Raw genomic sequence first — 19,826 nt, 5'->3', positions numbered from 1 at the left:
GGTCAAGCGATCGGACATAAGGCTGGTAGGTACAGGAATTTAGTTCAGTGGTCAAGCGATCGGACATAAGGCTGGTAGGTACAGGAATTTAGTTCAGTGGGTTGAGTACTTGCCTGAGGGTCTTGCGTCGCAGAATCGAACCACTTCAGCGGAGGATCCATTCAACTGATTGGATTTTTTTCTCGTTCCAACAAGCGAACCACGACTAGTCAAGGCTGTGGTATGTGCTTTCCTGTCTGTGGGAAATAACACCAAACAAATCCCTTACTTCTAATGGAAACATATAGCTGGTTTCCTTCGATGACTATGTGTCAGAATTACCAAATGTTTGACATCCAATAGCCGATGATTAATTAATCAATGTGCTCTAGTGGTGTTGTTAAACAAAACAAACTTTAACTTTTTGTGCCAGTTTATCAATATTATAAACTAAGCGTGTTCCTATTGAAAAAGCTACTTTTAAAATTTCATTTTATATTATATTGTTTATTTTATTAGGAGTTTGTTATACATTTAATGTCTTATCATCTTGCTTGCTCGCTCTTCGTAAACTTGGGTACTCCTCTTATGTTAGGGGCGGGACGTAGCCCAGTGGTAAAGCGCTCGCTCCATGGTGTACCATCCAGTGTCAAAACGGGCGGGACGTAGCCCAGTGGTAAAGTGCTCGCTCCGTGGTGTACCATCCAGTGTCAAAACGGGCGGGACGTAGCCCAGTGGTAAAGCGCTCGCTCGATGGTGCACCATCCAGTGTCAAAACGGGCGGGACGTAGCCCAGTGGTAAAGCGCTCGCTCCGTGGTGTACCATCCAGTGTCAAAACGGGCGGGACGTAGCCCAGTGGTAAAGCGCTCGCTCGATGGTGCACCATCCAGTGTCAAAACGGGCGGGACGTAGCCCAGTGGTAAAGCGCTCGCTCTGTGGTGTACCATCCAGTGTCAAAACGGGCGGGACGTAGCCCAGTGGTAAAGCGCTCGCTCCGTGGTGTACCATCCAGTGTCAAAACGGGCGGGACGTAGCCCAGTGGTAAAGCGCTCGCTCCGTGGTGTACCATCCAGTGTCAAAACGGGCGGGACGTAGCCCAGTGGTAAAGCGCTCGCTCCGTGGTGTACCATCCAGTGTCAAAACGGGCGGGACGTAGCCCAGTGGTAAAGCGCTCGCTCCGTGGTGTACCATCCAGTGTCAAAACGGGCGGGACGTAGCCCAGTGGTAAAGCGCTCGCTCCGTGGTGTACCATCCAGTGTCAAAACGGGCGGGACGTAGCCCAGTGGTAAAGCGCTCGCTCCGTGGTGTACCATCCATGTCAAAACGGGCGGGACGTAGCCCAGTGGTAAAGCGCTCGCTCCGTGGTGTACCATCCAGTGTCAAAACGGGCGGGACGTAGCCCAGTGGTAAAGCGCTCGCTCCATGGTGTACCATCCAGTGTCAAAACGGGCGGGACGTAGCCCAGTGGTAAAGCGCTCGCTCCATGGTGTACCATCCAGTGTCAAAACGGGCGGGACGTAGCCCAGTGGTAAAGCGCTCGCTCGATGGTGTACCATCCACTGTCAAAACGGGCGGGACGTAGCCCAGTGGTAAAGCGCTCGCTCGATGGTGTACCATCCACTGTCAAAACGGGCGGGACGTAGCCCAGTGGTAAAGCGCTCGCTCGATGGTGTACCATCCAGTGTCAAAACGGGCGGGACGTAGCCCAGTGGTAAAGCGCTCGCTCCATGGTGTACCATCCAGTGTCAAAACGGGCGGGACGTAGCCCAGTGGTAAAGCGCTCGCTCGATGGTGCACCATCCAGTGTCAAAACGGGCGGGACGTAGCCCAGTGGTAAAGCGCTCGCTCGATGGTGCACCATCCAGTGTCAAAACGGGCGGGACGTAGCCCAGTGGTAAAGCGCTCGCTCGATGGTGCACCATCCAGTGTCAAAACGGGCGGGACGTAGCCCAGTGGTAAAGCGCTCGCTCGATGGTGCACCATCCAGTGTCAAAACGGGCGGGACGTAGCCCAGTGGTAAAGCGCTCGCTCGATGGTGTACCATCCAGTGTCAAAACGGGCGGGACGTAGCCCAGTGGTAAAGCGCTCGCTCAATGCGCGATCGGTCTGGGATCGATTCCCGTCGGTGGACCCATTGTGCTATTTCTCGTTCCAGCCAGTGCACCACGACTGGTACACCAAAGGCCGCGGTATGTACTACCCTGTCTGTGGGATGGTGAATATAAAAGAACCCTTGCTGCTAATCGAAAAGAATAGCCCATGAAGTGGCGACTGCGGGTTTCCTCTCTCAATATCTGTGTGGTCCTTATCCATATGTTTGACGCCATATAACCATAAATAAAATGTGTTGAGCGCATCGTTAAATAAAACATTTCTTTCTGTTTTCTTGCTCGCTCTTTGTAAACTTGGGTACTCCTCTTAGGTCGTCGAATGGTGACCTTGAGAGTAATGAAGTTCTGTGTTACGCCTGATTAACAGCATCGGGATCTTTTGTGTAAACCTTCTTATAGACAGGACAACACATACTTATTGTTTATGCCTGCTAAGGTTTTTATAATGCGTTACTGATTTATTTTGATAAAATATTTGTCATGGTATGTATGGCAAACAGCATTGTTACACACACACCACACACACACACACACACACACACACACACACACACACACATATATATATATATATATATAATTGTATAACTTTAATTGTATAGATAGTGGCTATAAAATAAAGTATATAAAACAGGCATTCAACGGTCAATATAAGATTAACTAATTGACAAATCTGGAAGAACAACATAGAAGAAAAACACCCAGAATCTTAAAGCCGCGAATGTGGCCTTAGTGGTTTAGCAGTAAAAGAAACAAAAGTTTGTTTTGTTTAACAACACCACTAGAGCACCGTGATTAATTAATCATCGGCTATGGGATGTCAAACGTTTAGTAATTTTGACATATAGTCTTAGAGAGAAAACCCACTACCTTTTTACCATTAGTAACAAGGGATGTTTTATATGCACCATCCCATAGACAGGAGAGCATATATCATGGCCTTTGTTATACACCAGTCGTGGTGCACTGGCTGGAACAAGACATAGTCCAATGGGCTCGCCGACGGGGATCGATCCTAGACCGACTGCGCATCAAGCGAGCGCTTTACCACTGGGCTACGTCCCAGTCCCGAGACAAACTTTAACTCTTCTTTTTTTTTCTAGTATAACAAAGTATGCAAGTATAGGAAAGGAAAAAAAAGTAAAGTTTGTTTTATTTAACGACGCCACTAGAGCACATTGCTTTTTTTAAATCTTATCATCGGCTATTGGACGTCAAACATATGGTCATTCTGACACTGTTTTTTCAAAGGAAACCCATTGTCGCCACATATGCTACTCTTTTACGACAGGCAGCAAGGGATCTTTTATTTGCGCTTTCCACAGGCAGGACAACACAAACCATTGCCTTTGTTGAACCAGTTATGGATCACTGGTCGGTGCAAGTGGTTTACACCTACCCATTGAGCCTTTCGGAGCGCTCACTCAGGGTTTGGAGTCAGTATCTGGATTCAAAATCCCATGCCTCGACTGGGATCCGAACCCAGTACCTACCAGCCTGTAGACCGATGGCCTAACCACGACGCCACTGAGGCCGGTATATAGGAAAGGATGTCCGTACTGCCATGTAATGCTTACGAAACCACTTATCTGTGCAGTTACCTGTAACAGTATCAGCGATGGCAGTCCGGACGTACTGGAACACGGAAATCCAGTTCGCGGTTTACCTCCACCTGGCTACCTGACAGGTGAGTGACGATGATGTCACAGCGTGACGCGCGAAAGCACTTACGCACGTCACCCGCAATATGCAATCCGTTGTGTTTGCAGACGTTGTAGTACAGGTACAAACGACGTTTCCGCGAATGCAACTGTTTACAATATAAAAATTCACATTAGTGATTAATGATCTAAACATCAAACCGTTGATGTAACTCTGTTAATTTATTTTATTTTGACTTTATACATGGTGAATCATATTTGGAGTGAGAGACCAAAAATACAAGAGAATGTTGTTGTTTTTCTTATTGTTTTTCTTTCTTGTTGGTTTTCTTTATTGTTTTCTTCATCTTATTTTAACAACTCGGCACTTCTGCAGCTATTTGACATAGCAGTTATTGCGACATATCGTTTAAAAAGGTGAAAAGAAACTTTGCTGCCGCATAGACTAATAATGACAGCAAGGCATCTTTTAAATACACTTGATTCAAGACAGAACTGTGCACACAACATTAGGCACGGCGGAGCAGGCGGGGGAGGTGGGGGTCTGGGATCTGCCTCCCCCCCCCCCCTCCCCTAATAATTCTGAATAACAAATATTATTGACATTAAATCTTAAGGAATAGATGAATTTTACTTGTAAAATGCAGGAAATTGCATTTGAGAACATTTAGTTTTCAAAATGTTACAGGGAGCATACACGAACCCCCTAGAAACTTTGCTTTACAACCCCGATCTCAGTGAACCCCTCACTGTTTAATTGCTTCCGCCGATTCAAAACGACTGGGCAAACCTATCAGGCATAACATTTCAACTTATATGACGCGAATGGGATATTTGCACCATCACGAAAAAAGAAGCAACATAGGAAGGTGACATAACATATATATATATATATATATATCAGAGATGGGGTAATCAGTAATCGTAATCGATAGTAATCGATTACATGTTTTCATGTAATCGCAATCGTAATCGATTACATTGTTTGAGAATGTCATGTAATCGCAATCGTAATCGATTATATTGCTAATGTAATCATAATCAGCGATTACTTTCATGATTACTTATAATTATTTACTAAACTTAGATGTGGTTAGCTTCAACTCCAGTAACAGTGCCTATAACTGATATATATATATATATTAAGTTACTTAACCATTTAAAACAGTCGCATTCATGAGACTAGATTCCTGTATTACCATAATATCGTAATAAATAGCATGAAATTTGTAAAATCATATAACGTTACGGAGTGAGCGGCTCAATCGAACGCGCCCATTTTCGTCGATTGACCAATAAAGATTTACAATAAAAGAAAAAAAAAGCCAATAAATTAAAATTATATAGTTGTAATTTTTTTATATTTGAAGGTATAATGCCTTCATTTCAATACAAAGGTTAATAAAAACATTTTCTTCTTTTTTTGCAGAAATTGTCATTACGCAACTTTACAATAGCATCTTTAATACAGGTAAAAAAGCTGTGTTTGTATTTTACATTAGGCAGTGTGTTAGCTGAAGCAAACATTCCTTTCTTTTTCTTCACACACGTCAGACAGTACATTTATAAATAATACATTTTATACCGAGACGTCGTCGTCCATTGTTGCATTCCGAGAATAAAATATCAAATTAACCATACACAAATTCAAATCAAGCAGGGAAACCGTAAACCATAATGTGTCACTGTGTGTACTGTATGCATAGTTAAGTATTCAGTGGTGTCACCAAGTTCATCTCAGCAGGACGATACGTCAGTGTGGCTTGGGGGGGGGGGGGGGGGGGGGGAGGGGAGAGACAGGGCAGTAACTAGCGAGAGAGACACACAGGGCATAAGTCCTTTTCCTTCGGTAAAAATTTCGAAAAAACAAATGCTAATTTAAATATAAAAGTAATATTTTTCTAAATGAAGAAGTTTGTTTTGTTTAACGACACCACTAGAGCACATTGATTTATTAACCATCGGCTACTGGATATCAAACATATGATCATTTTGACACAGTCGTAAAGAGGAAACCCGCTAAATTTCTCCATTAGTAGCGAGGGATCTTTTACATGCACCATCCCATAGATATGATAGCACATACCACGGCCTTTGATATACCAGTCGTGGTGCACTGGCTGGAACGAGTCATATAAGAAGAAGATTATATAATTGTATTATATGATATGATACCTTTTCTTACCGCTCTTTGGACAACTCCGTGATGACTGACGTTAATCAGGTGCCTGTATTTTCGTCACCATTATATTGGATCTAAGCATGTGTAAAGTTCATATCAGATTTCGATAAGCCACGTAATGCGAACAGAACGATTTCAAAGACTATTTAATTGACCGTGCCTGCCTGAGGTTACAAATAAATAAATAAATAAATAATAACATAAACACCTTTGTAATGTCAGTCACGATCAATTGAATCTCCAACAAAGTTTACTAAGGTACATTATGAGTTTGTTGTGTTAGCATTAAGTAGCATATAGCCATCTGACTATGAACTTAGCAGCAAGATGCAATACAGTACATGTGTACAAGAATTTCAAACATTGACTAAAAATGTAACGTCAATAACCATGGGATTGCTCAAAGACCACGTTTTATTGCAGCGTTAAATAGCCTATGGTATTCTGATAAGAACAATGCTTAGATACAAACGTATTTGATATTAAGCAATTCACTGAACATACATGTAACATCAGTCACAGTGGAAGTGTTCCCTTACTAACTTTTAGCTTATTTTAATGTAGGTGACTGCCCCTCTGTCCCTCGTTTCCTCTCTGTATCTGTATTTGTTTCTGTCTGTCTGTCTGTCTGTCAGTCATCATTATCATCATCATTATCATCATCGCTCTCTCTCTCTCTCTCTCTCTCTCTCTCTCTCTCTCTCTCTCTATCTCTTTCTGTCTTTCTCTCTCTTTCTCTCTCTCTGTCTTTCTCTTTCTCTCTCTCTCTGTCTTTCTCTCTCTCTCTCTGTCTCTGTCTGTCTGTATCTCTCTCTCTGTCGTTCTCTCTCTCTCTCTCTCGCTCTCTCTCTCGCTCTCTCTCTCTCTCTCTCTCTCTCTCTCTCTCTCTCTCTCTCTCTCTCTCTCTCTCTCTCTCTCTCTCTCTCGGGGTGGAACATAGCCCAGTGGTAAAGCGTTCGCTTGATGAGCGGTCGGTCTAGGATCGATCCCCGTCGGTAGACCCATTGGGTTATTTCTCTATCCAGCTACTGCGACTAGTATAACAAAGGCCGTGGTATGTGCTATCTTGTATGTGGATTGGTACATATAAAAGATCCCTTGCTGCTAATCGAAAAGAGTAGCCCATGAAGTGGCGACAGCGGGTTTCCTCTCTCAATATCTGTGTGGTCCTTAACCATATGTTCGACGTCATATAACCGTAAATAAAATGTGTTGAGTGCGCCGTTAAATAAAACATTTCCTTCCTTCATATTTTGCTCTCTGTCTCTGTTTCTGTCTGTCTTTTTGTCAGCCCCCATCTCTCTCTCTCTCTCTCTCTCTCTCTCTCTCTCTCTCTCTCTCTCTCTCTCTCTCTCTCTATGTGCGTGTGTATGTGTTGTGTGTGTATGTATGTATGTGTGTGTGTCTGTGTGTATGTGTGTATGTATGTATGTATGTATGTATGTGTGTGTGTGTGTGTGTGTGTGTGTGTGTATGTGTGTGTGTGTACATGAGAGAGATGGGAGCTTCTCATAATTACAAGTGTTTATATATAATAGTATCGTTCACAAGCTGCATGACAGTACCATCCACATGTGATCAAGTAAACAGAAAGGAGTGTGTGATTAACAACACCTCATCACTTTTCAAACTAAGTCATCCAACACACACCTACTCCTACTGGACAACAGTGAGGGATCTTTTATATGCGGTTTACTATGGAAATAACAATACATGTAATCATAAACACTGCGTTCGCAGAGGGGGGTAAATATAGAAAAAAAAGAGTAAAGTTTGTTTTATTTAACGACGCCACTAGAGCACAATGATTTTTTTTTATCTTATCATCGGCTATTGGACGTCAAACATATGGTCATTCTGACACTGTTTTTTAGAGGAAACCCGCTGTCGCCACATAGGCTACTCTTTTACGACAGGCAGCAAGGGATCTTTTATTTGCGCTTCCCACAGGCAGGACAACACAAACCATGGCCTTTGTTGAACCAGTTATGGTCACTGGTCGGTGCAAGTGGTTTACACCTACCCATTGAGCCTTGCGGAGCACTCACTCAGGGTTTGGAGTCGGGTATCTAGATTAAAAATCCCATGTCTCGACTGGGATCCGAACCCAGTACCTACCAACCTGTAGACCGATGGCCTAACCACGACGCCACCGAGGCCGGTTAAATATAGAAAGGTTACTGTTTTAAGACATTAGCTTTATCCTGTGAATGTTAAATGAATGAATGAATGAATGTTTAACGACACCCAAGCACAAAAATAAAACATCGGCTATTGAGTGTCACAAATGGTAAGTATGTTAAAATGCCTAATTCAACGAGGCCCTATCGAGCGGTATTCGGTATCGACCAGCTGATCAGGATAAAGCCGATATCTTAAGACAATAAACTGTTATTGTGTTTATCCTCTAATCAAAGTAAAACGAAAAATTAATGAAATGAACAGTTTTATTTCACAACTTTACAGTTATCCACAAGCGTTGAATGACTTGTCGACTACAATATCTACACGCCAAAACAAGATAGTTCTTAAATAACTAATTTATTTCTTATTTTTAAATTAAAAAGTGTCTTCCAAACGGTTTTTAAAAATCAAAAGAATCAACTAGAAATAAACTAATAAGTAACATTGAACAATATAACACTCCTTTGCTGATCATAACTAATGTAAAAGTAGTTCCGTCACAAAAAGAAACAATGGATGATATTTCATGTTTTTTGTCAAATATGATTTATATGTCATCGAGCGAAGTTTGCGCAAGTGTGACTCTTAAATATGATTGCAAACTTCACGAGATGAGATATAAATCATATTTGACAAAAAAACATGAAATTTTCTATTTATTATATAACTTTTGGCAATTTACCTTTATTTTTTAAAATGCCAACAGCAAAATAGTTCCGGCTTTCTTACAGTGAAGATAACACATTTTAGAGTAAAAATAGTGAAAATGTCACTCTAAAACGTGTTATCGTCACTGAGTGACTGATAACACTTTTATTTCACTGATATATTAAGATATTTCACTAAATGTTATAGAATATAGAAATTTATCTAGTCATCATATTTTAACAGTACATATAGTGATTGCAGGATTAGAAAAAACCTTTTGTTTTGCTTAACGACAACAGAGTGCACATTTATTTTTTAATCAGCGGCTATTAGGTGTCAAGCATTAGATAATTGTGACACACATTCTTCAAATAAAACTCCACAATACATGATTACATTACACGACGGATCTTTTATATGCACTTGTCACACAGAGGACAGCACACACCACGACCTTTGATATACCAGCCATCGGGCACTGGTTATGTGGGGAAAACCCCAATAGTTTAGCCGATGAGAATCGATCGTACAATATATGCACCTCAGTCGAGAGTGCTCTACCGACTGAGCTAACTCCCCCCCCCCCCCCTGCCTAGAGGGGTAGGGTGTTACTATACTAAACAGGGTAAACACACGATCACTTGAAAAGAGAGCCAAATACATACGTGCTTGAAGCTGCACGAAGTTATGACCAAACAAATTTGATACCCATACCCACGGTATAGAAATTCTTCCAACGTTATCAAAACCCGTGAACTAGATAGCGTGACTCCTTTCTGTCAACGATTTAAAAAAAAAAAAAAAAAAAAAAAAAAAAAAAAAAAAAGTCACGAAATTAGCGAAGAAAAGAAACCCGTGTTATCGAGACTATTTTCAGCGACTCGTGTAGACACGATTACCCGACCCACTGTCCTCGAGCTCGCTAACGCGTCACAGTGACGTAGACACGATTGTAACCCCCTACACAATAAGCAGTGAGCTAATAATCATATGACCATGCATCAAACTGTTCCCACAGCCTTCAAGAAATATAACTAGTACGCGCAGGTTGAACCGATTGGCCTGGTATGTTGTCCTATTTTGGTCTCTCCAACACTCATTGATAATATCTTTAACACTATTTTACTACATCTATTCAAGGTAGATTAATTAATAAAATAGTTCATACATACATATATTTACTTACGTTGTAGTTATAGCAACGAAACGTCAGAACCCCCCCCCCCCAAACAAAAAGAAAACAACAACAACAACAACAACAACAAAATACCCCAAAACAAACAACAAACCAAACATAAACAACAACAACAAAATAAAACAAACCCAAACAAACACACAAACAAATCCCCCAACCCCCCAAAAATACCCCAAACAAAACAACAACCCCCCCCAAAAAAAACAAAACAACAACCACCAAACAAAAAAACAAAAAAAACAAAAAACAAGCAAAAACCCGATTTTTTTTTTTTTTTATCAACTCACCCTCTATAAGTTACCAATTAACGCCAGTGATTGGTCAACTCGCCCCCTTCCTAAAAGTTACCAACTCGCCCCAGTGTTTGGTCAACTCAACCCCTTTCTAAAAATTACCAACTCTCCCCAGTGGTTTTATACCTCAATCGGTAATATTAATTTTCGAGAATGTCTCAATGGCTGAAATTTATCGTGGTTATCCGGAAACTGCGGGAAAATCAGTGCCATAAGTTCGAGTTCCAGGAACTGCATGAAACAGAATTTACGAGGCGATTATTTTATACTCAACAAAATTAAATAAGGGACAGTAGACGTATATTAGCTTTCATGTTGGAGGATTGTGCTGTATAGTAAAAACCAATCTAATTAAAATTAGCTCCACTATTACATGTGGATCTAACAACAGCCCGTTGTAGTTCATGTCCAGTTGACCTTTCATTCGACCAATCAAAACCTTACTTGCAAAATCATGCCAGTGATTTGAAAAGAATTTGAAAACATTCGGGATTATGCCGAGGGTATACGAAAAGATTCGGGTGAATTACGGAGTATGCCGGAGACTAATTTCAATATAAAATTTTATATAACATTCGTTTCAAGACGAACAACAAACCCGTCATGGTATAGCCATAAAATCTGTTTATACTAGTATACAATCCAGAGTTTATTACTGCACTTTTTCCCCTGTTTTTTTCAATGTTAAAATAAACCAACAAGTTCGCCTATTGCATAAATAGTCTCGCCCGATATTTTAAAAATTTGTATGCTCCCGAATAACGCTATAAAAGGCATTGGTCGATATTTAAATTGTTATTTATAGATGAAATGTCACCTGGACATGGGAGTCCACGCAATGCTGTTAGATCTACTGGTAGACCACTAAATAGCTCTTGGACCACTAACGTGTCTGATGACTAAAAAATAAATGTTCCAAATACTGTTTTGTGGTGGAAAATTTTCGTTTCGGAGGAGGTTCCATTATGTCGAAAATATCTAAATAGCCCTTAGTTTATTTTATTGAGTATATTATCAATTTCGCTTTTGTTTGTGATATATCGATCGAAAAACACACCATGACACCTAATATTACAAACGCTATTTTTCAAGCAATGATTTATTATTCTCTGTGTAGCAGGAGGTTAATTTATAGAGGTGGCTGCTTTGGCAGGTGTAGCTGCATATTGTTTTGTACAAAGTGTTGCGTCACACCACTGTTAATGTATGTCTTCGTACTCGGTTTTAGGTTTGTGAAAGTTTATCTCATTAACCCAATCAAACAGAGAGAAACGCCTTTCATAAAACATGTCTTACACTTTAGAGAACTGAATCTTTCACAGACCTTTTTGTAGTACACAGGGCCGAAAATAGACGAGGATGAAGATAACGCAACTGCTAACAATGAAAATCATCGAAATACACATACATCTATTTCAAGAGTAGATGCAGAAATAGCTCTTTGAAAATGAGATGTGTTGAAATAACTGATGATACATTTTGCGTTAAGAGTGTTTTTGACAGAAATTGCCATTTTGTGTCCCTCCGACTTCAGTTTTTGTTTATGTTCATTGGTTAACTGACTTGCTGATTCATAAGATGAATTGCTGGAGAATTTCCGCAATGTCAGTGTAATAACCATAAGTTAAAGCTACAGTCTGGATTATATACGTAATAAATACATTAATACGCGCGCGCGCGCGCACACACACACACACACACACATACACATGCACGTACACATACACACAGACACACATACACATACACATGCACACACACACACACACACACACACACACATACACACACAGACATACAGACACACACACACCTACACACACACACACACACACACACACACACACACACACACACACACACATACACACATACATACACACACACATACACACACACACACACACACACACACACACACACACACATACACATAAACACATACACCTACACGGAAAGGAAGGAAATTGTGTATTTAATGACACACTCAACACATTTTATTTACGGTTATATGGCGTCGGTACATACACCTACAAAGACACACGCACACAAAATACACACACACAAATACATACACATACACACACACACACACGCGCGCGCTTACAAACACACGCGCGCGCATACACACACACAGACACACGCACATGCACATGCACATACACAGACACATACACCCACACACACGTACATATGCAATTACACACACATACACACATATACACTTACGTGCGCGCACACACACACATACATGCATAATATATATAAAATACAAAACAGAAAAAACCCACCCAAAACCCCAAAACAAAACAAAACAAACAGAACCTTTGTGAGACCTGAAATATGAGAGCATGTCAACTCGCCCCACAACACTCGCTCTCTAGCTACTCGCCAACAAAGGCAAAACAGACAGACAGACATACATGCACGTATGTATTCGCCGAGCTTTGTTAATGAAGATATACTGTTTATAAAAATTATATCCATGCATAGTCTTTGTATTTGCAACACAGTATATTTTTTAACTGATTTATTTAGTTTATTTGTTATTTCTTCTTTTTGTTGCTTTTTGTAGTAACTGAACCAGATGTCACGTACTGTCAATTAAAATCTAAGATTTGAATTTTAATCCATGTTTTGTGGTTAACTTTGCAGCATTCAGAATATTTGTCCTGTCTGTGGAAAGGTGCTTATAAAAGACATATCTTGCTGGTAGTCAGCAGGAGTTACCCATACGGTAGCAGCGGGTTTCCTCTCCAGCACTGTAGCCCAACTGTTAAATTGATCATGTATGACACCCGGTGAGCGTGTGTCGTTTAAGAAACGTTATTTTCCAATAATATACAAACACACATTGAGACAAATGTGGAACAGTTTACGAAAATATAGCTGAAAAATATAACTAAAATAAATTTGCGACATCACTGAAAAATATACCAGAAATAATTTGCGACATCACTGAAAAATACAGCTAAACTAATTTAATACAGCTAAAATAAGTTGCGACATCACTGAAAAATATAGCTGAAACAATTTGTGACGTCACTGAAAAATATAACTAAAATAAATTTGCGACATCACTGAAAAATATACCTGAAATAATTTGCGACATCACTGAAAAATACAGCTAAACTAATTTAATACAGCTAAAATAAGTTGCGACATCACAGAAAAATATAGCTCAATTAATTTCCAACATTACTGAAATGTATAGCTAAAATAATTTAAGACATCACTGAAAACACATGGTAAACAAACCGTGCTTAGCCTTTCCATCCTAAGGCTCCAAGGTATTGGGTTCGCATCCCGGTAACCTCCCCACGGCTCAGTGGTGATGGTGGTGATGGTGACGGTGCGGGGGTGGGGGGGGGGTATAAGGTGGGATGTATAAGGTCAGGTCACTTACTTCTCACAAACAAGAAAACATTTAACCCTGTCCTATCCAAATAGCTGATGTGCGTAAGAAGGACAGCATGCTTGAACCTTAATTGGATATAATCACGAAAATCTAGTTACAATGACACGAAAAAGGTACATTGACGTTTTCAAATATGTCTTGTTAGTCACAGTTTGGAACGTAGAGCGTGAAATGGGTAACACCGGGATCCTCTCTTTCTGCCCAGTGAAGGGTGGCCACAACACGCTGAAATGTCACGAGTCGGCAACAGGATCACTGACACTCGGGTACACCTCGCAAAACACTCTCACTGACAAACGACGACGACAACAACAACAACTACTACTACTACTATTACTACTACTACTATTACCTCCACCACCACTACCACTACCACCACGACGACTACTACCACCATTGCTGCTGTTGCTAATTATATTACATCAATTATAACCGCTATTACTACTACTACTACTACTACTACTACTACTACTACTACTACTACTAGTACTACAACTACTGCTACTGCTGCTACTACATGTACTACTACTGCTACTATTACTACTACTACTACTACTACTACTACTAGTACTACAACTACTACTACTGCTACTACTCCTGCTGCTACTACTTCTACTACTGCTACTTCTACTGCTGCTGTTACTGTTACTACTGCTACTACTACTACTCCTACTACTACTACTACTACTCCTAATCCTACTTCTACTACTACTACTACTACTACTACTACTACTACTACTACTACTCCTACTACTACTACTATTACTACTACTGGAGAAAGTGGTACTGGTGTAGTGTCTTTACACTTCTCGACCGTCATGGAAATACGCTCTGGGATGATGATGATATGTGTGTGTGTGTGTGGAGGGGTGGGGGGTGGGGATCAATACCCTCTAGCCTTAAAGGTACTTCTCCCTCAAAATAATATTTACAGCTCCTTCCTTAAAGTTGTCTTCTCTGCACATCCGTGTGCACGTTCAGACGAACCTTTATTTACGGAAGGTGTAAAACCGATTTTTGATGTCTCTACTGTTGCGCGCGCTATAGAGTGACAATCCACCTGCGCACGGAGTTTTGTTTAACGACACCAGTAGAGTACATTGATTTATTATTTATCGGCCATTCGGGTTCGCAACCCGGTACCGGCTCCCACCCAGAGCGAGTGTTAACGACTCAATGGGTAGGTGTAAGACCACTACACCCTCGTCTCTCTCTCACTAATCACCAACAGCTAACAACTAACTCACTGTCCTGAACAGACAGCCCAGATAGCTGAGGTGTGTGTGTGTGTGTGTGTGTGTGTGTGTGTGTGTGTGTGTGTGTGTGTGTGTGTGCCCAGGACAGCGTGCTTGAACCTTAATTGGATACAAGCACGAAAATAAACGGAAGAAAGTTTGTTTTGTTTAACGACACCACTAGAGCACATTGATATATTAATCATCGTCTATTGAATGTCAAATATTTCGTAATTCTGACTCGTAGTCAATAGAGGAAATCCGCCACATTTTCTTAATGCAGAAAGGGATCTTTTATATGCACTTTCCCACAGACAGGAAAGCACACACCACGGCCTTTGACCAGTTGTGGTGCACTGGTTGGAACGAGAAAAATACAATCAGTTGAACGGATCCACTGAGGTGGTTCGATCATGCGAAGCAAGCACCTCAAGCGAGCACTCAACCGACTGCGCTAAACCCCGCCCATAAACTGAAGAAAGAAAGAAAGAAAATATGTGAAATATTTCGTCATTCTGACATGAAGTCTTCAAAAGAACACACTACATTTTTTTCCATTAGCAGCAAGGGATCTTTTACATGCACTTTCCCACAGACAGAATAGCACATACCACATAATTTAATACACCAGTAGCGAGACAATTGTTGTCCGTTGAGGAGGTTCGAGCCTTCAACCATAGTGCAACAAGCGACCTCTCTGCCGATGAAAGCTATGGCGTAACTGCTGTGCTAACGAGGAGATGGAAGGGAGTAATTTTGACAAGTACCATTCAGTTCATTGTATATACCGAACTTCGTATCTCGACTAGTACAGTAGCAATGTTTTATGTTTTGTATTATAAAATTCAACTTCTAAAAAACATGAGAAATATTGTTCCTTCAATAACCACACATCTACACACACACACACACACACATATATATATATATATATATATATATATATATATATATATATATCTATATATATATATATATATATATATATACACACACAATCTCCACACACACACACACACACACACACAAACACACACACACACACACACACACACACACACACACACTACTTATATAGATATTCATACATCAATACATACATACATACATACATACATACACACATACATACATACATACACACATACATATACATACACACATACATATACATACATACATACACACACACTCACACACTCACACATTGACATGCGGTTCATCAAAATTGTCATGCCTTCTGTGCTGCGGGCAACGACACCCATATGAAGTTAGACGGACATTGCCTCAAATTACGCATGCGCAGAAAATAACAAAGTTTCCGTCGAGTGGAATTATATGATGACAGTGTTTTTCACACAATCACGAATTACGAACCGAGCTAAGCGCAACGCGAGTTGAACTATAGCTAGCGGTGTGAGTTCACCTGTATTTTTACCTGTGTTTACCTGTATCTACCTGAATCGCAACGGCTGGCATTTAGTAACATTTACCTGGCGGATAGAGTTTTGTTCGAGAAGGAAAATACATTTTTATGTTTTATTGACTTAGAAAGAAAATTTACGTTTCCTAAATTGCTGACCGTGTCTTCCGTGAGATTACCCCTGTGTGCATTGCGTTAATCCGCGTTAATCTGCGAGATAGAATACACGCTTTGCGTGACGCATGCTGATAAAGGGTTAACGAGGATGATATGTTTTAATCAAGACGATTTCCTACAAATATTTTCACAGATTATTGTGTGAAGGGGAATATCATCGCCATGTGTTGAATTATTCGACTTCTGTTCGGTGAGTGAATTTATTTATTTATTTACTTATCTTCATTATATGATGTTGATTTGTTTAGTTATTTACTAGTTTACTATTTTATAACATGTCCCTTTTTTACAGGTTAAAAATTTATTAGTCATAAAATCTTACACATATCATGTAAAAGGAGGCATTCCTGAATGTATAACAAGAGCGTTGGGGTGGTCGAAAGCGGAGGACATAACTATTCCAAATTTAATTAATATTATAACTGTTATTATTTTTGTTTAATTATTATTATTATTATAATTTTTTATGACTGATGGGCGTGGGTGTATGTAGTTGTTTAAAAATAAAGACTGACTATTTTAGTATTTTGCAATAATCAAAACCCGGATTTAAATCATGAATATTCCCTGAGGGTAATTTATTCGGGTAATGAAATCGTATTTCACAGATAGTTGCTCAGAGGCGGATCTAGGGAGACAAGGACCCGAGCCCCTCCCCCCACCTAAATTTTACAACAGTTATAATTTTATTATATATTATTTTTCTTTATTTTTTTACGATCCCCCTCCAAACCTCCCCCAAAGTTCCCGTGGCATTCCACCTCATGTCACTGGGAGCCCCCCCCCCCCCCCCCCCAAATGGATTTTCTGAATCCGCGACTGTTGCTATTAAAATAATCAGCTCACAACAATTCTGTTTATTTCAATGTATAAAAAATTCAAAACAAACCTCCAACGCTCTCGTTATGAATTAATATTTTGTATCACCTATCATCCACACTGCATAATATACATGTATAACATGTGCCAAAAATCAATAATGACGTAATGTGTTTTGAATTACAACACACCCACCTGTTTTCTGTAATTTTTGTGAAATATCAATTTCAATTATATATTGCATTGGTGCTTACTAGTATTTCCTAATGAGCTGCTATGGACACACACCTACGCTATCGCAGCCGTTTTAATAAGGGATAGTTGTTAGTGGGGGTATACGTTGATGTAGCCCGAGAGTTATCTCCCATTTGTTACACATCCCATTTGTTACACACCTGCATATTCCCAGTTCTAACACAGTCAGCTTAGGGACTAATTAAGCAAACCCCTATAACCTTAGTGGAACAGTCTAGTCCAATTCAACTGTTCATTTCAATTCAACTTTATTCCATCAAACCAATCACATTGGTACATAATACATGTATGCATTTGTAAATTGATATGCATACTGTAAATCAGGAAAATAACGCATGCTTAAACTAAAAAATCCAAGCGCATGTGATAAACGTTTACAGTGTGAATATCGCATATATGACCGTAGTATGCCGTAATAAGACAGTACTGACGAATCGGAAATGAAACTCGGACAAGCTAACATAGTTGTCAAGGTTTTTTTGTCTTCTGCTATTCATTAACCACTAGAACTTCAATCAGTGGCAACTAAGTGAATGTGATCTGTTCTTGTGTCTTAACTGTAAATAGAAGGTGAGTCTATTATTGCATACTAGGTAGAAGGTATAGGATTAGCAGTTCACTTAACTATGACCTATGTTGTTATAAGATATGTAAGAAATGGGACGTGTACCGGCCTCGGTTCCCGCCCCGGAGGTGGTCACTGGCGAAGTCAGAGGCTAGATCCGGGGCGGGCGTGCCTGAACCCTTGTGGATAGGGGCAAGTAAATATAGTTGCCAGTTGCCAGTTACCGGCCTCGGTGGCGCAGTGGTTGAGCAGCCCAGTACCGGCTCCAACCCAGAGCGAGTTCTTAAGGGCTCAATTGGTAAGGCCACTACACCCTCTTCTATCTCACAAACCAACTAACAACTAACACACTGTCCTAGACAGACAGCCCAGATAGCTGAGGTGTGCCCAGGACATCGTGCTTGAACCTTAATTGGATTATAAGCACGAAAATAAGTTAAAAATTAAATGAAACGTGTAACAAATGGGATACCAGCCCGAGTACTCTGACTGTAAGACTAAGAGAGCTAGACGGAGCTAATGATAACCTTCCAAATGTCCGTCTAGCTGTCTTACAGTCAGAGTACTCGGGCTAACGTCGATGTGACGACCTTACCCCCCATCCCCGCACCGTACTCGTATTTAATGCATTCGTGAATGGACATTCCTGTATTTTTGAACTAACAGAGACGAATTGATCAGTGTGGACTCTCTATACCCGCTCCCCCGAACAATCTGGTCCTACACTGACTTCAAATGCAGTTCAGAGGGTAAAGAACATAACTAGTTTTCGTTGGGTCCGAGTATGTTTGAAAGTGTCCCCCCCCCCCCCCCACCAACAAAAAGGAGACTTAGTACTTCCCCCGCGACCCTACACCGACTTTGACATTTGAGTTCAAGAAGACTGCAAAAAACACATGTCTATGATAGTTCATTCAGTTACATGTCCTGCTCACCTGTTGCCATATAAATAAATAAATAAATAAATAAATAAATATATGTGTGTATGTATGTATGTATGTATGTATGTATTGATGTATTGATGTATGGATGTCTGTATATTGTATGTATGTATGTCAAGGTTGACTATTACATACATAGATATTAACGCACTGGCGCAGGGGATAATTAAATCCGTTCTGGCCTCTTAACTTGTCGCATACCGTTGCTGGGACACGAATCTGTGGCATCGAATCGCCTGCAACTTGTAGACTTGCCACGATACGTTCTCAGCTCGTATATATACACACACACACACAGAGAGAGAGAGAGAGAGAGAGAGAGAGAGAGAGAGAGAGAGAGAGAGAGAGAGAGAGAGAGAGAGAGAGAGAGAGAGAGAGAGAGAGAGAGAGAGAGAGAGAGAGAGAGAGAGAGAGAGAGAGAGAGAGAGAGAGAGAGAGAGAGACTTGTTTTACATTCTACCTTGATTACTAATCACTTGTCCACAAGGGGCATAATATGATGTTGATTTGTTTAGTTTAGTATTTTATGACATGTCCCTTTTTTGCTTACAGGTTAAAAGACTTATTAGTCATAAAATCTTAAACATGTCATGTAAAAGGAGGTATTCCTGAATGTATAACAAGAGCGTTGGGGTGGTCGAAAGCGGAGGACATAACTATTCCAAATTTAATTGATATTATAACTATCATTATTTTTGTTTAATTACAAGCATGAGCGAAGAAAACCACGTGTTGGTAA

General features: G+C 40.4%; 2 protein-coding genes across 2 annotated transcripts in view; one reads left to right on the top strand and one right to left on the bottom strand.

Moving 5' to 3' along the window:
• Positions 1 to 3,703: 3,703 nt before the first annotated feature.
• LOC121379602 (protein PFC0760c-like) overlaps positions 3,704 to 19,826 on the bottom strand; it is a 69,179-nt gene continuing 53,056 nt past the window's right edge. Inside the window, exon 4 of the mRNA XM_041508250.1 lies at positions 3,704 to 3,901. Within this exon, the coding sequence (XP_041364184.1) occupies positions 3,704 to 3,901 (198 nt within the window). The remainder of the gene's footprint in view (positions 3,902 to 19,826) is intronic.
• LOC121378368 (neurogenin-1-like) overlaps positions 16,292 to 19,826 on the top strand; it is a 78,434-nt gene continuing 74,899 nt past the window's right edge. Inside the window, exon 1 of the mRNA XM_041506505.1 lies at positions 16,292 to 16,697. The gene's annotated coding sequence lies outside the window, so the exon portion shown is untranslated. The remainder of the gene's footprint in view (positions 16,698 to 19,826) is intronic.

The sequence above is a fragment of the Gigantopelta aegis genome, chromosome 8 (assembly GCF_016097555.1).
Source record: "Gigantopelta aegis isolate Gae_Host chromosome 8, Gae_host_genome, whole genome shotgun sequence".
Lineage (NCBI taxonomy): Eukaryota > Metazoa > Mollusca > Gastropoda > Neomphalida > Peltospiridae > Gigantopelta > Gigantopelta aegis.
This window is presented reverse-complemented; position numbering and strand designations above follow the sequence as displayed.